Source organism: Pteropus alecto, unplaced genomic scaffold, assembly GCF_000325575.1.
Source record: "Pteropus alecto unplaced genomic scaffold, ASM32557v1 scaffold92, whole genome shotgun sequence".
NCBI lineage: Eukaryota > Metazoa > Chordata > Mammalia > Chiroptera > Pteropodidae > Pteropus > Pteropus alecto.
The window spans coordinates 1,980,728-2,002,961 of record NW_006432447.1 but is presented as its reverse complement, the minus strand read 5'-3'; the positions used below and the strand labels follow the sequence as shown (position 1 = coordinate 2,002,961).

At 47.4% G+C, this 22,234-nt stretch overlaps 1 protein-coding gene across 1 annotated transcript in view; it reads left to right on the top strand.

Annotated features, from left to right (window-relative positions):
• The window catches only part of CLSTN2 (calsyntenin 2), a 361,956-nt gene extending 349,259 nt beyond the window's left edge, over positions 1-12,697 (top strand). Inside the window, exons 12-17 of the mRNA XM_015585757.2 lie at positions 2,533-2,750; positions 6,114-6,287; positions 6,782-6,927; positions 7,057-7,180; positions 7,949-8,133; positions 10,004-12,697. Of these exons, the coding sequence (XP_015441243.1) occupies positions 2,533-2,750; positions 6,114-6,287; positions 6,782-6,927; positions 7,057-7,180; positions 7,949-8,133; positions 10,004-10,207 (1,051 nt within the window). The 3' untranslated portion in view covers positions 10,208-12,697. The remainder of the gene's footprint in view (positions 1-2,532; positions 2,751-6,113; positions 6,288-6,781; positions 6,928-7,056; positions 7,181-7,948; positions 8,134-10,003) is intronic.
• Positions 12,698-22,234: the final 9,537 nt, after the last annotated feature.

Here is a 22,234-nt window from a genome sequence, read left to right as displayed (position 1 = left end):
TGAGAGGGGTTCAGCTGCAGGCCAATCTTAGCTCAGACCTCTACCCCTCTGGGGCCACCTGTCAAGATTCAGCAAGCAAAATCCACAGATGCTGTGCTTATAGTTGCCTCAAAAGGCCACACCAGAAACCGAGGCCAGCTGCCTCCAATGTGAGTCTAGGTGCTGCTCAGCTAGGCGCATCTGACTCACTGAGGATTCACCTGGATGTGGCTTGAGTGGGGCTCAGATTGGGGGAGGTGGGGTTTCAGGGAATCCTCTGGGAGGAGCGACCTCTGGTATCCAGTTTGATAATGTCACAGCTATGGCAGCACTGTGTCAGCACACTGGGAGGGGAGAGGGCTCAACGGAACAATGGATACCACCGGCACTTCTGTACATAACGAGTCTCACCTCGACCTTCTCTCTGACAATATCTCCCTATAAATCCCTCATGCCACCTGCGCACAGCCAAGTCGGCACTGATGCTCAGAGCGAACAAGTCCGTTGCCATGAAGATCCGCTCGCTCGCGGATGCGGCCCCTTTAAGAGGCGTCTGCCGCTGCCGCAGCCTCCGTCTCACTCAGCTGCTCGGGACAGGGCGGCCCCGTGTCCTCGCCCCATCCTACCTTCTGTCATTGCAGGGTGCTTTCTCGGATTTCTCCCTAGTTGTATGGCTTGTTTATCTAGATCCCAGGCAATTTTTCTTTGCTGCTGCTCCTTGTTTCTGTCACAACTTCGGTGTGGTCGCCAGAAGGATGAACAGGGACTCCATCATCGACATCGTTTTGCAGCACTCTGTCTCCTTTTGTTTTCTTTGTAAAGAAAATATTCTGTTGTTTCGTCAGCTCAGATCCAGCTTTCTCTATTTTATTCTGTATCTGATCTAATGCCTAGATGTTTCCTGTAAATTCTCAGGGAGTCAGTTTTAAGTGGTGTGATTTAAGGGTACAGTTCTTGGTACATAGTAGGTGCTTGACACATGTTTACTAATTAACCAGCCCAGCTTTGTAGAGCTCCTAAATACCATGAGTATACAAGAGAAAGAGAAGGCATGGTTCTTGTCTCCAGGGAGCAGTTAGATTTAGGAGGTGAGATTATTACCAAAGCCTGTGGATAACTCCCTTACTGGCCTATCAGATCATTTCTCAGCCATAGCAGCTGCCATAGGCAGCTAGGAAGGGGACCCCAGAAAAACTTCTGGGAGATGAAAGGTGAGTCATATATCATCTGGAGCCAAGAAGACCCAGAAAGACTGGGACAAAGGTGGGAAAGATGGCTCTGCTGACCACCACATTGCTGGGGCCTGGATCAAGAGCCACGATAAAGCCCACAGGTGGCAATTTTATTCAATAGTTCTAGCAATGGAGACCCCCACACACACACCCTTGAAGGCCTGAGGTAAGGAGAAGTCACCCTCAGAAGAACCAGCCTGGCCGGTCTTCAGCTCTGATACCAGGCTTCTCTAAACTGGTGAGAAAAGGGGTGTCCTCTGGGACTGGTGTGACAAAGGCCAGAGAAAACTGGGAGTAGGAGCCACTACCGCTCCCACACCTCACCCACCTAGGAAAGAGGGTAGAGCAGCCCAGCGTGGGAACTACCCAGCCTACCCTTCCCTCAGAAACTTTCCCAAAGCATGCAGGATGATCACTGCCACCAGCTGGAGCTCACCCAGCATTCCCAGAGCATCCATCTGGACCCTGAGGTTCTCCACTGCAGCCTAGATTCTGGCCTAGATGACCAGCTGAAAGTGCCAATGACACAGATACCCGATGAGGTCTGATGAGAGTATCAGACCTGTCAATATTTACTGAGCTTCAACCATGATACAGGCTCTGAGTCAGCTTCTTTTCGATATGTTGTCGCATTTAATCCTTACCACTGTAAGATAATTATCATCCTTCCCATTCCATTGATGAAGAAACTGAGGTTCACAGGGGCGAAGCACCTTGCCCAGAGTCACCCAGCCCAGGAGCGGCAGAGCCCAGCCGTGGACCCTTGCCTGTCAAATTTCCCAGGTTTGCTCTTGTCACGCCACCATTCTGCCTCCCAAATATTTTTGTGGCAGCACATCAGGAAAAAAGAGCGTGATTACTATAGCACTCTGCCAGCACACCTGGGACAGGCACACTCGTGTGACACCCTCATAGAGAGATAATGTATAGGCCGTGGCAGGAGATTTCAGCCCTGGGGTTTCACTTAGTAAGATGGCTGTAACTAACCAGTTAGACAGCAATTTGTTTACCAAATCCTAATGCACAAAATGAGCAGTTGCTATCTAATTAACGTGGCCATTGATTAATTTGTTAAAGGATAATTAAAGGTTTAATGGTTACTTGTTGCTGGTATAGAAAATTCCCATTTCTCCCAGGAGCCAATCTTTTTAAGTCCCTAGATCGCTAGTTGTTTTGACTATAATCTGTCTTTAAACTTAAATGTCTGTTGACATCCTGGGAGACTCTTAGGTGATCAGGATGCCTCATCAAGGACTAGAAGAGGCTGTATGTAGCCATGTCCATGGCCGCATGATGGATGGTTACATCGTGTCCTGTCCAGGTGCTTTGGAGAAGATGTGTGCATCAGCATCCCTGACTTGGACACCTACGTGATGGTGTTGCAGGCCATCGAGCCCCAGATCACGCTCCGTGGCACAGACCGCTTCTGGAGACCCGCTGCCCAGTTCGAAAGTGCCAGAGGAGTGATCCTCTTCCCTGACATCAAGATCGTGAGCACTTTAGCCAAAGCTGAGGCCCCAGGTGACTTGAAGACCACAGGTATGGGTGCATCCTGAGTTGTGGGCAGTGGGCCTTGAGTTCTCTCAGCCACATCAAATCATACTTCAGGATAACAGTATTATTCCCCATAGCAAGGTATTTACGGTAGCAAAACAAACAAACAAAAATCTGGAAACAACACAGGTAAATAACAGGAAGGGAAATGAATGGCTCAGCAAATCATGGGACCCCCATATAAGTGCTGTTAGAAGAAAGGCATTTATGCTAAACGTGACAAAAAGCAAGATGCATATTACCAAGTATCTACACTTAGACTGATCTCAACCATGTAAAGAAAAAAGTACATAGAAAAATGTCAAGAAGACACACCGAATACCAGCAGCGACATTCTCTGAGACGCATAAGAGCCCATTTGTGTCTGTTCCCTTTCACTTTTCTGCAACGGCAAAATGTTCACTAGCGAGCATTACGATTTTTATAATCAGAAGAAAAGCTAAAGAAACGCAAAGAAAAAAACATAACTGCATCCTAATATATACACAGTAAAAGTCTTGTTCAGCAATATTACTCTAAGCTCTCAGGGAACCTTCCGATTGTTCTTTCCAACGGTTTCGTTATTGGGAGGGCTGTTCAGCGAAAGTAGAGTAATTTGAATTATCTACCAGGGAGAAACACTTAGTTGCACTGAAAGCTACAGTATATTCTGCTGGCTTGAGGGGGTTAGAGGAGGCAAGAAAAAAAAGGAAGGGACTTAGGGAGGGAGGGAGGAAAACCTGGGGCCCGGATCTACAGGAGAAATACCCGTTCGAGAACTGTCCTTTGCTGCCTTCTCCAAGAGAATACTTTCAACTCCTGCTCTCCCTCTCTAAGAGTAGCTGCTAATGATGTGCTGGCATCAGAGGGCCTGAGTCCCTGAAGGCTGCTTCTAAAATAATCCTAATTACCCATCACCTTAAACCACCCTGGTCCCTAGCGGATGGCGAGACCCCTGCAAAGCAGCCCTTCTTAGCTCACAAAATAGACAGGTGTCTTACCATCTATCCAGGCAGGGCGGTTTCCTAGTTACCCTCCAAGGGGCATTAGATTGTGTGTTCTTCCCTGTTCCCCTCACTTGTGGCTAAAATCAGACAAAAAAGGAAAGGCCTCTGACCTGAGTGGTTGCAGGCTATAGCTGAGAGCAGCTAGATTTGTCAGGCCTGACACCAGCACACAGACAGTGCAGGGAAAAGCAATTATCTGGGTCCTTTTCTTACCTTCTGTTTATGAGAGATGCTTGCAGAGCACATCGCCAAGTACCCTAGACCTATTATTAGCACTTTTAAATTTTTACTCTAATTGTTAGAATAACCATGATTATGGGTGCCTTAAACAAGCAGGCTAATGGCATTTGCCTCAGTGACCTGTTCCAGCATCATCTTCCGTCCCAAGTGACTCACTCTTCGTGCTGTTTCAGTACAAAGGACAGGCAAGTCCCCCACACATAACCCTCTCTCTCACATACACCTCTGTGTTAGGTCACGCCTGTGCTCTTGCTCCACTCTATGCCTGGAGGGTTCTTCTTCCTCCCCATCCCGATCGATCGTTGCTAGCAAACATTTCTGCCTTCAACACCTCTTCCAGAAGGCTCTCTCCTCCATCATCCTGCCCCCTAGACTGGGTTAGGCCTCCTGCTCCGTACAGCCCCAGCCACTACTGCTACCCTCTAACACATAGCTTTCACTAGCCCTCGGTGGTGGTTGTCTATTTGCTAAACCAGATCAGAAGCTCCATGAGGGCTCAACCATGAAGACTTAGTCACCTCTAAGTCCTTGAGCCCAGCACAGTCCCTTCATCCCAGTGGGAATCAAGGAAACTGCAGATGGAAGATACTTCCCTAATGCGAGTACAAAATAACAATGAGAAAATGGCAGAGACCCCTACCTCGCACAAACATCAGCCACACGGAGAGCGAGGTGGGAGCAAGAATGACCCAATCTGATCTGACAAGAAGCTGGCAAAAAAAAAAACAAAAAAAAAAAACAGAAAAATAACAGAAACCACGAGAAGATTATTTGAAATAGAGATACACATACACTATTATTAATGATAGACTTTGTCTTAGGTGTATATTAATGTGCACTTAGATTTTGCCAATGACACATGAAGCCATTGAGATTGGCAAGAATTTAAAAATTAAGCATAAAAAATTATTTATAAAAGTATATATCTACTGAGAGCCAAAATATTTTTGGTATCAATGAAAAATTAAAATGTAAAATAATTATTTAAAATAATTATCTCTTTAGTGAGTCCTTTTTAATTTCTGTTTTTATAAATGTTTTATAATGTACAAAATATATTAGTCTTCTTTATAAATAAATAAATATACTTATTTAAATGATCTTGGTTCACAAATTTTGCAATAAAAAACTGCAAGATCAAAAACATTTGAAGACTACTGGCCCAGAGGTTAAGATTTCATAAACTGTGGAATCAGAATGTCATAGTTTCTGTCCTAGCTCTTCTTCTTCTATCTGTGTCACCCTGGGCATTCCAGTCCCCCCGTTGAAACCTCCATTTCCCCATCAGGGAAATGGGATTACACTAGTCCTCCCTCCAATGCCTGTCTGTTAGGATCTTGTTTGCACGTTGCCTGGTACACAGCAATGACTCCCTAAATACCTGTCGCTTTTATTTTAAGGTAAGACTTTTTGTTAAGACTGCCTACCCATCCAGCATTCAAATACTCAGACATCCCTTTGGGAAATTTAGAGCCCCCAAAATCAGGCAAAGACAGCTAGACTGACGAACAGCTGTCAACTAGATGAACCAACTTACTTAATTATTTTAATTATTTTAATGGTGCAGCTCCATTTGAGCAATGTATAGTAATACTGCTCCATGCCAGTGCCTAGGTTGGATACCGAGGACTCCATCATAAAAAGACAGTGCTTCTGCCCCTGAGAACCTCAGAGTCTACTGGGGATAACAGATACACACTGTGACTACATGGAGAAAGCTACAAGAGCATGTTGAAGGGGCACTTATCTCTGGCCCCAAATGAGAGCTATTGCTTATTGAGCACCTACAATGTGCCAGGCACTGTTTTAAATCCTGTCAAGACCCTTGCCCTCTTTACAGATGAAAAAATGGAGGGATAGGTAGTTTCTCTAACACAATACATCTTCTCAGTAGCAGCGTTGGCATTGAAATTCACATCTTTTGATGACTGTATTCATACTCTTCACACAAATCGATGCTGCCTAGACACCCATCCAAGCAGCGGTGGTACTTAGGATTGTACAACCTCTTCTCCTGACCCAGCCTTAACCTGGGGTGCAATCACAGAGGAGGAAGTTGATATGCAAGGGCCATTGTCTGAACTGTCCTCACGCCTATGTTTCCCATGTGGCTGTCTTCCAGCAGCCCCCAAATCAGCAGTCTTAGAAGAAATGCTTCACAACTTAGATTTCTGTGACATTTTGGTGCTGGGAGGGGACTTGGACCCAAGACAGGAGTGCTTGGAGCTTAACCACAGTGAGCTCCATCAGCGACACCTGGATGCCACCAACTCCACTGCAGGATACTCCATCTACGGTAAGGCCACACTCGGCCCCTTTGCCCAGTGGTCTCTCCTCTCAGGGTGGCCTCATCAGGGAGTCACGAGAGTGATGGCACTCTGTCACCTGTGGGAGCGGGCTCAGGTGTGGGCTCTTGGCATCATAGCATGGACTTCTAGCCCCTCCTCCTTCAGCTACTCCAGCGCCTTGAGGACCTGGACCACATCCCCTCTCCCAGGGAAATCTCCTATAGAAACTAGGTAGATGCCTTCTCTTAGGTTTAATTGCCACAAATACTACAACATTTGAAAAAATGAGGTCAAACATTCTGATCAGAGACCAATCTATGTGGAAATCCTATGAATCAATTTCAGTGGCTCCTTAGAACTTCTGCTGCAGTATATTGTCTGCCCCTAAACACTGTAAGCACTCAGCATGGTAGAATTCAGGACACCCACAGGCCACAGCAGCTGCAGCCTGTCTCCCCCGTCTCCTCTGCCTTCTTATGACACAGATGGTCTCTTGGCACAGGTGTGGGCTCCATGAGCCGCTATGAGCAGGTGCTGCGTCACATCCGCTACCGCAACTGGCGTTCTGCTTCCCTTGAGGCCCGACGGTTCAGGATCAAGTGCTCGGAACTCAACGGGCGCTACACCAGCAATGAGTTCACCTTGGAGGTGAGTGAGTCTTGCGGTTGTAAGGGACACCCAGGCTCACCCATCCATTCCCTTGTTTATTTGGGAGGACTGCTGCTGCTGGCCCATCTGGCCCTCCTGGTCAACAGCACCTCTCCTTGCTCTTCCCAGGTCAGCGTCCTCCATGAGGTCAGAGTTTCAGACAAGGAGCATGTCAACCACCTTATCGTGCAGCCTCCCTTCCTGCAGTCCGTCCACCACCCTGAGTCCCGGAGTAGCATCCAGCGCAGTTCAGGTAGGCAACCTGGCAGGAGAGACCACGGTACACCAGGTGGTTATTGTGACTCAAGACCACCCATTAAACAGTTGGATGCAGCAGCCAGAGGTGCCCAGAACTGAAGGAGGGACCCAACAATGGAAAAGCTAGGGGCCCTGCCTCTGGGATGCTCACAGCCTCAGTAGGGAGTCCATCAGGTAAACAAGTTACGGATGACAGATAATAACAGAGCTTAGTTGCAAGGGGCTGGGGTAAATTATTACAAACCCTTTATGGCCCAACTCAAAGTCACGTCCTGTATGATACTTTCCCTGAACCCCTTACATACGCTCACATACACACATGTGTGCACAATCTTGTAAAGTCCCCTACCCATACTTCTGTTCCAACACTTGCCATATTATATTACTGTCTACTGGGCGCCGCGTCTGTTTCTGCTAAGCTCCACAGTGCCTGGCTCTTGGTGGGAGGTTTCCCATAATTCGAGGGGAAAAAAGCCAGAGACAGAAAAGCAAATAAATTTGCATTTAGTGGGTGCCTACTATGTGCCTAGGTGGAAACTCACATATTATTTCATTTTTTCCTCAAACTACCCATGGGATAGGAATTATTAAGTCCATTGTGCAGGTGACAAACTCGAAGCCCAGACAGAGTAGGTGCTGACCCAGGGTTCTGCAGCTGGGAAGTGGTAGGGTGGATTTTAACCTATGCATGGATATTTAGTGCATGCTCCATCCTAAGAGTGAGCTAGCTCACCGTGTTATGTGGATTCCTTCCTCATTCCAGTGGTCCCAAGCGTCGCCACGGTGGTCATCATCATCTCTGTGTGCATGCTAGTGTTCGTGGTGGCCATGGGCGTGCACCGAGTCCGGATTGCTCACCAGCACTTCACTGAAGAGGCCGAGGCTGCCAAGGAGGCCGAGATGGATTGGGATGACTCTGCGCTCACTATCACAGTCAACCCAATGGAGGTGAACCTCACGCAGGGGCTGGGAGCTTTAGGCAGGATGCCTCCCCTTTACCCAGCTCCACCTTTCCTGGGCCAGAAGCCCTGCCCAAGGAGCCCAGCCTCACTGATCCCTCACTTCTCTGAGCTTCTCCAGCCCTCACAACCCAGATGGACCCTACTTTCACACCAAATGAATCACTGATTAAAAATGTGTAAATTTCTCTCACTTTATAAACAGAACCAGACACTTCTTAAGGCAAGCAACCATGTGATGTCTATCCCTTGCCACCCCCATCGTATTTAGCTTGGAGCTAACATTTAGGGACTCAGTATTGAATTTTTGATTAATTAACAGTGTAAATTGGTTGGCTTTGCTCCATACTGCCTGCAGAGCTCACTTAAAGACTCAGAATAGGTTAAAACAAAAATACAACAATAATAGCTGCCACTTATTGAGCCCCTCATTATGCCAGACACTGCACAGGGCATGCTACATACATCACCTCATTTAATCTTCCAGCAGCCTGTGAAGTAGAAGTCTTCATCCTCATTTATCAAGGTGGGAACCAACTCAGAGAGGGAAGGAAAGTGCTCAAACTCACATAGCTGGCAATGGCAACTCCGATATTTAAACTCCCGTTTGCCTGATTCTAAAATTCAAATCTTACCAGTTAGCCAGCAGCCCCCAGAATCTACCCATGATTGTCCAAGGCTCCTGCTCTGGGCATGTGAATATCAAGGTAAGCCACTGGCATCGTGCCCTTTGGTCAGCCTGTTGGTACTAGGTGAAGATAGAGCCAAGAGTAAAGCAGGGGTAGATCAGAAAGAGTCATTGATAAATGAAAAGATTATTCCAGCCTTGTTCCCATTTCCTCCTCAGCTGATCTCATGCTCCAATATCCAAAGCATGGCTTGGCGTGTGCAGTGGCCATTTCCTCCTCAGCTGATCTCATGCTCCAATATCAAAGCCAGCATGGCTTGGCGCGTGCAGTGAGTACAGTGCTAAGCACACCACTGTAGGGACTCAGCATCTCCTCCCTTGATGAGCCTTGGGTGTGGGAATGACCACCCACCCTGGAGCAGTCTGAGTACTGGGCAAGAGTGTGCCTACCCAGGGCTAACCTAGTGATGCCAACTGTCAGTGAAGCAAGAGCAGAGAGATCCATGGGGGCGGAGTGTTCAGGGAGGACTCCTTGGAGGAGGTTAGATTAAAGGAACCTTTGTAGAATGGGTAGTTTTTGAGGGAGGTAAAGGTAGAAGAGAAGATACTCCAGAGAGATGACATGGCCAAGCAAGGACATACATCTCTGATGGCTGGTTCATCAACTCAACACAGAAATCCAGAAAGAAATAAGATTTGGCTGGAATCACCAAAAACTGGGAGGAACAGAGATGAGAGAAGGAAAAACTGAGGTAGAATTTGAGGACACAAATCAGAAAGTGAGGGGCAGGCATGAAAAATGAGGACCATGAACTTTGTCCTTCCCAGAGGAGTATTTTTGAGGGAAAGGCCACCTGAGTCTTGTTTCAGACCTTCTGCTCCCAGAGACATTATATTCCCACCTGTAAAAGGGGTACAAGCTTACATGCCATTCTCTCACTGAGAAGCAAACACCGAAGACTTGGAAAGCTCATTCTGATAAGCTCCAGAAATGCCAGTGTATGGAATTGGCCAAATGTCCCGTGTCTTACCTCGAGTTCATGTCTTGGAATTTGCTGCTCCTTCTTGCCTTTGTCCTTGGCTGTCTGCTTTGCCTTTCACCAGAGGCCCTCCCTTCCAGGCCCAAGGGGTTAGCATTAAGGGGAAGGAATTCCCAGGGGCCCAAAATGTTTGCTTAGTAGAGGGAGAACTGTAAGCTCCAAAGTGGTTTCCCTTCTATCCCGACCCCCAGAAACATGAAGCACCGGGGCGTGGGGAAGATGACACTGAGGAGGAGGAGGAGGAGGAGGAAGGAGAGGAAGACATAAGCTCCAGCAGCAGTGACTCGGACGACAGCGATGACCAGGAGGAGGAAGGGATGGGCAGGGGCAGACGCGGGCAGAGCGGAGCCAGGCAAGCCCAGCTGGAGTGGGACGACTCCACCCTCCCCTACTAGTGCCTGGCTCTCGGGGCCCGCCCACCTGTCCCTTTTGTAAGGCCCACCTGATGTATGCTGAGTCTATCACCGTCACCTCTGACTTCTGTGACAGGCTAGGCAGGCCTTCCCCTGCCTCCTGGAACCCACCCCTCACACCTTGGACACTCCTTGTGTCCCAGAGTGGTTCCTAGAAGCCCAGTGTCACCCCCAGTGGGGACTTTAGGTTATACCTTGTCCTGCAGCCCCCACTGCTCCTGCCCTGGGCTCCCCGGCACCCTGTCTGCCAACCTGCAGAGTTCTGCTTTTGCTCTTCTCTGCAGGGGAAAAGGTTAGCCTGTCTGTCACTCACTTCCCCCAGGCTCTGTGTCCCCAAGGCCCTTGGTCTGCAGTTCATTGTGTATGTACCTGACTCTTATCATCTCTCCATGCAGAACAGCAGGTTTTCTTGAGCTAACTCTCCAAGTGGCTTCATTCAGGCAGGGTGGTCGGACTTCGCATACCTGAGGTCTTGGTCCTTAACACTTTAAAGAAAGTCCTTGCTGAGGCAGAATTAAGTTCACGGGGAGAAGTTTACATACTCACACATGCACACACATACTCTCCCCAGTTTGGACAGCCTTTCCCTTTGAACTTTCTGAGGCCATATAAGCTTATATGAAAAGTCTGAAACCTTAGCCACAGCAGGACTTGGTCCCCAGCCAAAGCTACCTGAGTCTACCTGCCTGGCAGCTGCTGAGACCGGTGTGGCTGCCTTGCTGGGGGCTTCCACCCCGTGAAACCACAGGATCCAGGAAGCATTCCACACAGGCGCTGCCCCAGGCGGAAGCCATGACAAGCCTGTAGCCAGGGCTCAGAAGGAAGGGCTGATGAGGTGACACCACCGGGCTTCATGCAGGGCGTCGATCTAGAAGACGGGGGTGGCTGGGCTCTCCCAGGCCAGAGGGCGGCCTGAGGTTGACAAGGTTGTCACCACCTAGTCTTATGGTCCTTCGTCCTCTTTTTCCTACTGGTTTGCCTCTTGAGAAAATACATTCTTCTTGGATGTATTAGAACAAGCGTGAACTGCATCAAGTCTAAAATGAAAGTTTGGAAATTTATCTGCTGGGAATTAGAAGCATATTTGCGGTGATAGCTGTTTCTTTCTTGTCCTCATAAAAGGAGCAGCACTTAGGGTGGAGGGCAAATATATCTAAAAACCTAATTTATTTACTTCTTCTTTTTCTAATAAGGAAATCTTTTCCATCTCCTTCCTAACATGGACACCTCTTGAGGAGAATTGTTGCTATAGTAACTGGTCTGTGATCTTTGGTGGCCAAGAGAATAGCAGGCAAGAATTAGGGCCATTATAGGACTTCCATGAGGCTCGAATGTCTTGGGCTTTGTCCTCAGTATGTGTGATCTGTCCACATCCTCCCAGCCTCCCCTAGTCCATCCTGTATTGGCTTGGCACAGGCACAAAGCTAGTCCCTAGTTACAGGTGCATTCAGGTTCAAAAGAAAGTTCAGAATCTGCTCACTGTACTCCATGTCATTAAATCTACTTATGAAGGAGGACAGCTGTCAATGTCCTCTAGTCTGACCTTCACCCAGGGAGGACCCATAATAGGCCTTTGCAACCTTCTGATTCCAGAAAACTAACTTTTGTAGCTTTTTCCATCACCTAAAATGTTTTTTGTTTCTGTTTCCTCTTTTGAGCCTCTTTATAATCCCGTGAGGTAGCTGGGACATCTGTTGTCAGAAACATTTTCATTATGAGTAAACTGGGGTTCAGTGACTCAAGCATCTTGCTCAGAATCATTCAGAGATATACAAGACTAGATGCCCTGCTTTCTATTCCTGGTCCTGTGCCCACTACCCCGATTCTACTTATGTTCGTATTTACACAGCTAACAGGTATTGAGGACCTACTATGTGCTGGGGACTCGAACAGAAGTTGTGGGAAAGGAATAAGGCTGAGTAAGATAAGTTCCTCCTTTCAGAGGACTTGATGGTTGCAGAGGAGAAGCCTCTTGCAAAGGGGCATAGAAATTATACAAGAGATTAGACGTAGAGGAGGGAGAGAAGTCACAGGAAGAAGAGGGACACATTCACAAACTCAACCCGTGCTCTTATTTTTCCCTTCTTAGGGAAAAACGTTGGCAGAAGTTTGGTTTTGTATTCATCGAATGGAAATAGACACCTCTGTGAATTCCCCCAACCAAATAGCTTTTACCTATCAGGCCGTGTCTGCACATTGACAAGGAGGAAATCTGTAGGACTGTGTAGTTCTCACAGTACCCTTAGTGAAATAAAAAGATTCTTTGGTCATTTAGGAGCTAACAGAATTCTCCCAATTTTATGGCAGTAAAATGAGTACTTTATATGTTTAAAACCAATTTTCGTTTGAATTGGATTTTGATTTAAAATATGTAAGTCCAGCGTTCCTGAGAGCACCTGTCTGGGTGGGGTGGGGAAGGTGTTCCTTGCCCTCAGGCTGTTTTCAGTGGCTGCATCACTTATTCATGGTTGAGCGAGCTGTTTGGGGCATGGAAGATCTTTCTGTGTTTGAGGGTTTAGGGGAGGGAGGGAGCAGGTGAAAGCGGCACTGAGTAGGGCAGCAGTCTGTGGACTGGACTCATGCAGAGAAACAGCAGGATCAAGTCAGAGCCCTTTCCATCAACTCCTACTGTGGGAGATCACAGTCCACAGGCCGGTTCAGAGATGAGGCACTTGAAATGGTGCTGCTGGGTCAAAGGGCATTTGTCATGTTCCCAGCACCCTACTCACACCAGGGTGAGAACAAGAAGGGTCCGTTATGTAGAAGTAGCAATAGTTCAGGTATTATCCAGGTGAGTGGTGAGTAATGTCACTTGCCCTCCCCCAAATATTCTAACCACAAATGGAAAATTAATCAGTCCAGCGTTTCCAGGCTCCATATGCTGGCATCTGGGAACCGAAACTCCCAGATGACCCAGACACGCTGTGGCCTCTCATCCAGACGTCAGTAGTGGCAGATGCAGACTTGCACCCGGGAGGAACAGCTGACCCGTTTGGCCAGAGGCCAGATCATTGCTTATCTTGCCAAGTGCGTGATCAGGTTCTGTCCTCTGGAGCTTGAAAATAGATAGACTGACACCTCTCAAGTGACTCAGGTGACAGGGAGGAAAAGGGAGAGGAGGTTGAGATGGAAAATGCCTGCACAGAACCAGTTATTCTGGTGCAGTAAAGCAATCAATGGGTTGGCCACCTGACTTGAAGAATGCTAAAAGTATATTCTAGTAGGTTTGATCAAATGCTATAAATCTGGCCGAGGCCCAGACTCACCTAGATAACAAAAATGTGATTTCAGTGGGCTATCTCTTCACTGCCACTTTCTGAACATCCTCAATCATCCCATCAAGCAAGCTGAGACCACGCCTCTCTGCATGGAGCAAGAGCTGTTCCCTGTGGACGCAGGCCCTCCAGGAAGAGGGGTACCAGTGGGAAGCAGTGTTCTCCATTTCTGTACACATGGCAGGGCTCTGCAAACCTTGTCTGTAAAGAGCCAGATAGTTACTATTTGGGGCTCTGCAAGCCGTATGGTCTCTTTTGCAAACATTCAACTCTGCCCTTGCAGCATGAAACCGACCACAGATAATACTTAAATGAATATGGCTAGGGTCCAAAAAAACCTTTATTTATAAACCCTAAAAAATATCAGCCAAGTAGAATTCGTATTATTTTCACATGTCGTGAAATTGTATTACTCTTTTGATTTTTTATTTTCAACCATTTAAAAATGGAAAAGGAAAAAAAAAAAAAACCCTTCCTGAGCTCACGGGCCATACAAAACCTAGCAATCATCAGATTTGGCCCTCGGGCTGTAGTGTGCACACCCCTACCCTATGCACATGGAAAGCAGCCCTCTGTTTGCCAAGGGAAAGCAAATTGCTATCTTAGACCCTCCCTCAAACTACCCAGTGGTTTTTGCCTCCAAAATGAACAAGAACACCATAGTCTTTAAATAAGCTGTTTTAAAAGTCCTTGTTCCAAAGGAAAATGAAAACAAAAAACACTTGTTAAATTGACTCAAACGCAGGCAAGCATCCCTCAAGAGCTGAAGGCCCTGGGTCCAGGGACTGACTGACTACTGGGTGCTAACCCCACTGAGCTGAGGGCTAACACCCAGGCACAAGGCCTTCTCTGCAAGACTAGACTCAGCCCATAATGATTTCGAAGCAGGAGTGTTCATCATCTCAGACTGATTTCCATTTCAGCCCAGCTCATGCCATCGCTCTAAAAATGATCCTAAAGAATTGTGACTGTTTGAATCAATAGCGACATAATCAGTAGAAAGCCCGACCCAGCACATTTCAAAATTAGCAGTCTTCTTGGCTTTATGATTCAATATTAGCAAGAAGAAGAAAGGAAGACTTTTCTTAACCATCCCCTCATTTAAATTAACTAAATCGGTTTTACAAAAAAAAGTGAGGGAGTTTGTCTAATTCTTTGAAAGAATTTACCAGTGCAAAGTAGAGCCTTTCCAGGTAAGATAATTCTCAGGCCTTTGGAGGATCCCCAAAGCCTCCTGCAGTGTACCCTGGCGGGCTACCGATGGTACACGATTCTCTATCTGCATCAGACATTTATCAAGGCTGACAAGCCAAAGCCCTTGCCACAATTTAATTTTCATATAACCACTTTCAGTTGTCCAGCTGTAGGCAAAGGAAATGAGCAATGAAATTTTTGAAGTCTGCTCCAGCACCTTCATTTTCCTGTCTTTATGTGCTTTACTTTATAAATTTATTCTGTACCTGCTTTATAGATCTCACTCTAGTTTTCCTTTTGGCGCCAGCTAGGAAGGAGATGTGGCTTTACAAGGGCCATGGGTTCAAAGCCAGACTTGACTATCCCAGGGAGACAAAACGAGACAAAGACGTTACCTCCATCAGCACCCCAGAAATCTATCAGATATTTCCTGTATGCCATCAGTGAACAGATGGGATTTCGTGTTTGCAACTACGTTTGATGTAATTTAGCGAATCCTTGCTGAGCGCCCGCATTGTGCCAGGCCCTGTGCCAGGAATGGGAAGGGAAGATGAGTGAGACATGGCCCTGCCATGAGCATCGCCTGATCTTGCGAGTTGCCGGGATGTTTCCTTTGCGGGGTTGGAGGCTGTCTATGAGCAGTCAGCGCTGTCAGGGACAGACGTTTGGGGTTGGGAGAGGTGGGATGACTTGCTTGGGCCATTCTCCACCCTAAGGTGGTAGGTGTGACTCTGGGAGCCCTGACACACTGCTAGGCCGACTGAGGCACTCTCTAGGAAAGCAGGCAAGGATTGCTGCTCTCCAGCTTTCTTTTTCTTTTTTTTTTTTTTAAACTATAATTTAATTTTATTCACATGTAGTTGCCATTCTCTGTGTTCCTTAAATCTACCCTGATCTGACTCAGTTCACTAGTAGATGAAAGCCAGTTGTCCTGCCCACTGGGCCAGAATAACATAGCTAAGATTCAGGGAAATTCGGCCAAAGAAAGATCTTAAGGATGTACAGCAGGCGGCCAGACCTCAAAAGTTAGAAAGGGTGACCCAGGTACAGGTGAAGGCCTGCGCCAAGCAAGGCCCAAGGCCATGTAACAGCCTGACGTGAAGGAGCGCCTCTGAGCCCCCAAGTCAAAGCCAAAGAGGGAGAAAGGGCTCTACTTCAAGGAACTGCTGAGGGTTCACAGTTGACGCTGTGGAGCAGAGGTTCTCGAGGTGTGTCCCTGGACCAACAGCATCAGCATCCCCTGAGAATGAGTGAGAAATGCAAATTCTCAGGCTCCATCCACAGCCTACTAAGTCAGAAACCCCAGGGGTTGGACCCAGCCATCTGTATTTTAATGGGCTCTGATTCTGCCCATTAAAGTGTGAGGACCACTAAGGTGTGAGGACCACCCATGTGGAGGATGAGGAGAGTGACTTAAGCTGGCTTTAGGAAGAGATGACTGTTAACAAGTTAAAAAATCAACTGCTAGTGTAGTGAGGAGAGGGGGCAAAGCAGACGTACCACCCACCCTCCAGGGCCCTCCAGGCTCTAGTCCATACTCCCTGAAGCAGTCGTTTCAGAGAACCCTGGTCCTAGTCTCAACTCCTCTCCTTCCCTCGAGCCGCTTCCTGCTGGTCTGTCCCCTTTCATCCTGGAGAAACTTCCCAGGAGAGGCCGTCATGAGGCCACTTATCCCTAGGGAGGCCACCATCCAGGTCCCTCCTCCAGGGCTATACTTCAGGGGGAAACAATTAAACTGCAGCAGTGACCCTGCATCACCTGGAGAACTGTCCACACAGCCTCTCTGCTTGGCAGACAGTGGAGTGTGGTCATTTAAGGACACTGCCAGGTTACTGCAACACCGCTCCATGGGTAGTAGGTCTGGAGCATGCAGCGTCATAATCCAGGCACTAAATTGGATAGGAAATAAATGGCTTTTCTTGGAAGGGCAGTAACTCATTCTGGATGTTACTAAAAGTCGAAAAGAAAAACAAACCTGCCACCTTCCCTGCAGACAGTGTCTTGGCCCTTGAATTTCTAAGACCTGCAGAGGTGCCAAGCTTCACCAATGCTCTTTTCCCCCCATTGACCAGATGCCTGGGGTCCACCAATTATTAAGTTTTTTGATTTGTAGCTTAAACTATGAAGGTCCATCAACCTTTGGGAGGACTAGTTGGCACTCTATCCGTCATGTACAACTAACTGTGGTACGGAATCTGTCCTCGGATAAGGATTTCGGAGGTCGGGAGATGGAGGACTGGGGCGCGGGGCTTGCAGTAGAAGAACTGAAAAGAAACGGGCAGGGCAAGAGCCCAGACACATGGCCTCGGAGAGCTGCCCCTTGCTCTTTAGTTTCTAGGAACCCCAGTTCCCTCCAGATCAGAAACACATTCCTGGTCCTGTCAGCAGTCTCCTTGCTGAGTCCTCCCAAATGCCCTAAAGGACACCCTCATTTCTCCAACCCGGCTTGGTAAAGGTCTTCTGATTAAATGCCCAGTCTCCTGAGACCACAGAGATCGTATCAAAATAACTCATCGCTAGCAGGTTAGAATATGCTAACAAGAACAAGTAGGGCTTGCCCGTCGCTGGCTGGTGGAGATCCCAGAAGTGGAGGTAAAGTGTTTCCTCAGGCCACTTAGATCCCAAAGGGCTTTTTCTTTATAGCTTGGCCTCTCTGCATGAATTCTCTAATGAAACACTTCTTTCCCAAGACCTTAAGGCCATTTCATATATTTCACTGAAGTTAGTCATTTATTGCAAAAGCCTAATGTGGACAAAAGGACAAGCAATTGGATGTCAGGCAGTCGATGGAGAGGCCTTTGGTAGTTCGGGAAGCAGGATGAGCTCTGCTCTCCTTGGCAGGCCTAGACTTGTGTAAATCAGGTAAAATAGGAAGACATTAGGACTGAGGGTGAGGACCTCAGATCCAGCCAGGACACCAGGTGGAGTGAGTGAGCAGTGAGGGGGCTTTCATTAGGAAGGCTGGGCAAAAGTGAAACATGCTGGCGTGTCATTGGGCAGACCTGTCAGCCATTTATACTAGTCAGAAATGTAGAGTACTGCATCCTGACACCAGCCAGTTCCTCCCATTCTAAGGAGCAGAGAGGAGCTGGTACCTCTGGACCATTGAGGTAACACATCTTTACAGTCGGGGTCCCGCTCCATGACAACTTTCAGTTGAATGAAATGGAACCACAATTGTCCTCACTTCCCAGGCTCCTGATGGGGTACCCTGATGGGGAACCCATGGTTATGTGAGGTTAGTATGGCTCCCCAACTCTTGCTTCCTCTGCTGTCGCAGGCCCCTTCCTCAAGTCAAGAAGAATAACTTATCTATCACAGCACCCTGGGTATCTAGCATGGCCCCTGGTCTATAGCATGCGCTCAATAAAAGCTGAAGTACATGGAAAATCAGAGATCACTGGACATCAATGAATGGACAAGGTCTGAAAAATTAAGATGCTCCATTGGAGAAAGATTCCTCCATCTTTTCTCTTAGCGTATAGGTTGCGGTCCTTTACAAAATCAGACGTAGGAGGCTTAGAAGTGCAGTGGAGGGAGGGTAACCTTCCTGCTTAAGAAATGGAAAAAGAACAGGAGTGAGGCTGTTGGGAGAGTGACCCCTTCTCAGCTATCACCAGTCAGAGGAGCCCCTAAGCAAGGAGCAGGGGTGGATGTGCCTTGATGAGCCCACTTCCTCCAACCAGTAAGCCATGGGCACCATCCCCACTGAGACAAAGCCCTCATCTGTTAAAAGCCCTGTGCTGCTATCCAGCGTCTTTTATCAGATTGGCTGCAGAGGAGATTCATCAAGGTGAAGCTCAATTCTCAATAGACTAATGAAAAGAGGGCAACAGACGTGCAAAAAGCCAAAACGCAGACAGCATGTATTAATCACAGGCAACAGAAACATGTCAGCTTTAATGTCTGCTAGCTTTTATCTTCAAATGAAAATGCATCTCTGCTGCCCAGACCCTTTATTTATTTTTTTTTTGAGCATTTTAGAACAGAACTGGGACACACACGTGCGCAGACACGTGTGTGCGTGCACGCACATGCAAATGGTGAGGGTTCTTTTTCCCCACCAGAAAGAGCTATCAGAGAAACGAGCCCACAGGTTGTGTCTATTTTCAGAAGCAGAGAACCAATCACAAGTCTCAGCTGCAGACTCCAGTCCCTGTGTGGAGAAGGGAGGGAACGGGATGAGGAGACATCTGCTCTCGGGAAGGGTTCACGAGGAGCTCTGCGATGAGGTGCTCTGCTGGTGCCTATGGGTCACAGAGGTGAATAGATTGCACTTCCACCCCTGGAGACAAAAGTGCATCTATCCTAGTCAGCGTGAAAAACCCAGCCCCCAGCTCCCTTTCACGGCTACAAAGGAGCCGATGTGCAAAGGATTCAGGAGAAGTAAGGCTCATCATCGCTAGTAAATCTCAAGGGGTGGAAATAAGGCAAAAGCCTTTTAGAGGTTAGGAAATTAGACTTGGTACCCAGGGCTGAGCATTCAGAAAAATAAGAAGAGATGGCGACTCAGAGGAAGGGAACAGGTGAGGCTGGATAGAAAGGAGTGACAGCAACCAGAACACCGTCTTGAGAGCTGTGTCCAAGTTTCAGCAGACTTTCGGGGACGTCTGGCAGTGTTACCATAGAGGCAGCCGTATCAATGGCTTCCAAAGTCAGAGCTGTTGGCAGGTGATTTCAGTTCTTAATTGAGCCAGTCATGATGGATCAAGCCATCTAATTGCTTCCAACCTGACCTCAGTTGCTTCTAAAAAAAAAATGTTGTTGGTGACCTGAGCTGAACAGGCTTGGAAGGAGACTGAAGAAAACCAGTTGGTGAGTTTAGAAAAGAAAGTGCATGTAGAAGTTGGTTGTTTTCAACGAAATCTGTAGGTATTAGAGTTGGGTGTGTTATGGTATTGGCGTGGACATTATAATGTCGGTAAGGTAAGATTTGGAATGATTTGGTGGCACTTTAGTTTGGAAGATTAGTTAATGTATTAAATATAAATTATCAGAGATGAGTTGGAGAAGGACCAGCTAAATATATGTGTCATATACGTATCTATAATAGAGAAATAAGTAAGTTATAGAATGAAGATGTTGATGGTCCCAACACGTTTTAAATTCCTTAGAAACATTGGTTTGGGTGTTACAATTTTTCTTCTTGTTGTTTACTTTTAGCTCTCAAAACACTGAGAACAGGGCCTGGCACATGGTAGGAGTTTGGTAAGCATTTAGAAATTGAAGATCTAGCTTGTCATGACTTGGTAGACACTCGGTAGTATCACTATACCCCAACTTAAATGAGCCACAGAGAAGCCTGTCTACATCCCCCTCCTAGATCATCACAACCTGGCTAAGGAGAAACCGTTACTAATTCACAGATTCAGTGCAGTGTCCAACCAGCTGCAAGCACTGGGTCTGCCTGGCCCTCTCGTAGCAAGCAGTGACAGGGTGTGGCACTTAGTGGGTTCATACCACGTATACCACATCTGCATAACACCCAGCAAGCTATTTCTACAGGGAACAGGGCCGGGGACTTCCCTTCTGTCACCTCGACCATTTCCTAAACACGTGGTGAAATGCTGTTGAATTTTGACAATTTCAGACACAATTCTGGAACCAAATGTAAAAGGTCCTGGGTTCGGCCAGTCAGAAAGGTCCAGTGGTTTCTCCTCTCGGCCCTTCTCTTCTCCTGTGTCTGAAGATGCCACCACCATTTAAAAGTCTTGGATGGCTGTTTACTCCCAACTGCCAGCCACAATGTGTGTGAGAAAGGTCTGAGAGAGGAGGCGAGCTTTCTCTCTCCAAAGCCCCTGTGATATTGACACTGCAGAGAGAGGGAGGACCAGCAGCCTCGTTTTACACAATCACCTTCAATCACTGTTATTATCTCGCAGTTACTGCCAGTCTGGCCAGCCAGTCTCCCACGATGGCCAGCTGCGCCTCCCGGGGTGGGCCAGTGTGTACCTGACATGTCAGATTTCTGAGCTCTTCCAACTGCCTCAAAGAATGAATCCTTTTAGTCTAGAAAATGTGTTTATTTGCTAACTATACTATTGTGTGTGTATGAGTTGATGCAATGCCACCTCTGGACTGTCTCGTTGGAGGGACTGAATGCGTTTATAGAATGTTGGATCTAATTTCAGGAGAGGGCATTGTCATCTTGCTCCATGAATGAGGTTGCCTAGTTGCAAAGATCAGAGAAATTGCTCTTTCCTTCCCCACACCTCTATCAGCACCCCCTCCCCTGCCTAATGAGCTGTCCTGTCCAATTCAGGCTGACACCGGGTGATGGGCACTGAGAATCTGTATGTACATAGAGATATAGGAAGAAACAAGAACCGTCACGGGAATCTGTTGAGCCTGTGATCTTACCTATGTTGGAATCACACACTTCAAATTTCTAACAATTAAGATTCTTGCCGTTTCCGAGTAATTTGTTAAATGCTATTCGACACAGACAGATATTTATTTTCCGCCTTGGCTTGTAAATGCCTACAAACTGATTCATGTTGGTGGTCATTATGACACTTTCTGTGAATTGGTGAATAAATATGATTTTAGAATTTCACAGTAAATATGACCTCTGAGGGTTTTTATTCTTTAGCCTATTTGATGAGGCAAAATGGTGAGAACTGCTTTGGCTGGGTCAGCATTATCTGGGGCCCTGTCCTAAATCCAGGCATGGGGAAGAGAGGGTATAGGATATGGGGGGTGGTGTGGAAAATTGGCCCATATCAAGCCTTCATCAGGGCGCCCTGTTACACGCAGAGCTGAACTCGGCAGCATCATTGCTGGAGACCAGGGCAAAGACAACCCTAATGTATTTGTCGAGCACCTACAAAGAGCTGGAGCTCTATGCATGTGATCTTAACCCCTGAAGTAAGTAGTTCTTACTATTAAACATGGGGAAGACGAGACCCAGGGGAGCTGGCGTGCTCCTCCATGCTGCCCTTCCCATACACCCAGGTGCCACCCAGGGCCACCTTGCCCCTGAAGCCCACGGGAGACGGGCTCCCCTCCCACCCAGAACACTTGCCTTGAATTCTGTGAGCTGTAGTAACTGCTGCCTCTCCCTCCTGTTTCACATGGGCCTGATCCAGGCGTCGAGCCTTACCCTTTGCTTCCGGAGAGAAAGAGGAGAAATTCAAACAAAGTTTTCATGGACGTGTTGGAGTCATGAAGTGGAGTCACACTGCACATGAACACAGCAAACACCGCTTATCACAATAGGCATTATCATTTTTTAAACTCTTTCTGGCTACCCCTCCCTAGCCTTGTGCCATCTACCTGCCCTCCAACCCCTTCCCTTCCTCTCCCTGCTCTCATCTCTGTTCTTCCTTCTCAGAAGTGAAAAACAAGTTTCTTTCCTTTTCTCTTGAAAGAGCAGCTTCATCATCTTTTCTTCATTCCCTGGCATCCTGCCAAAATCCATGCCCATCCCTCTACCCCCAGCAGTGCATTCTGATCTTCTCCCAAAGACAGATCGTTCACACCCTAAGAGTTCTGCCCGATGCTAAGACAGCATGTTTATCACATTGAACTATATTTTTTC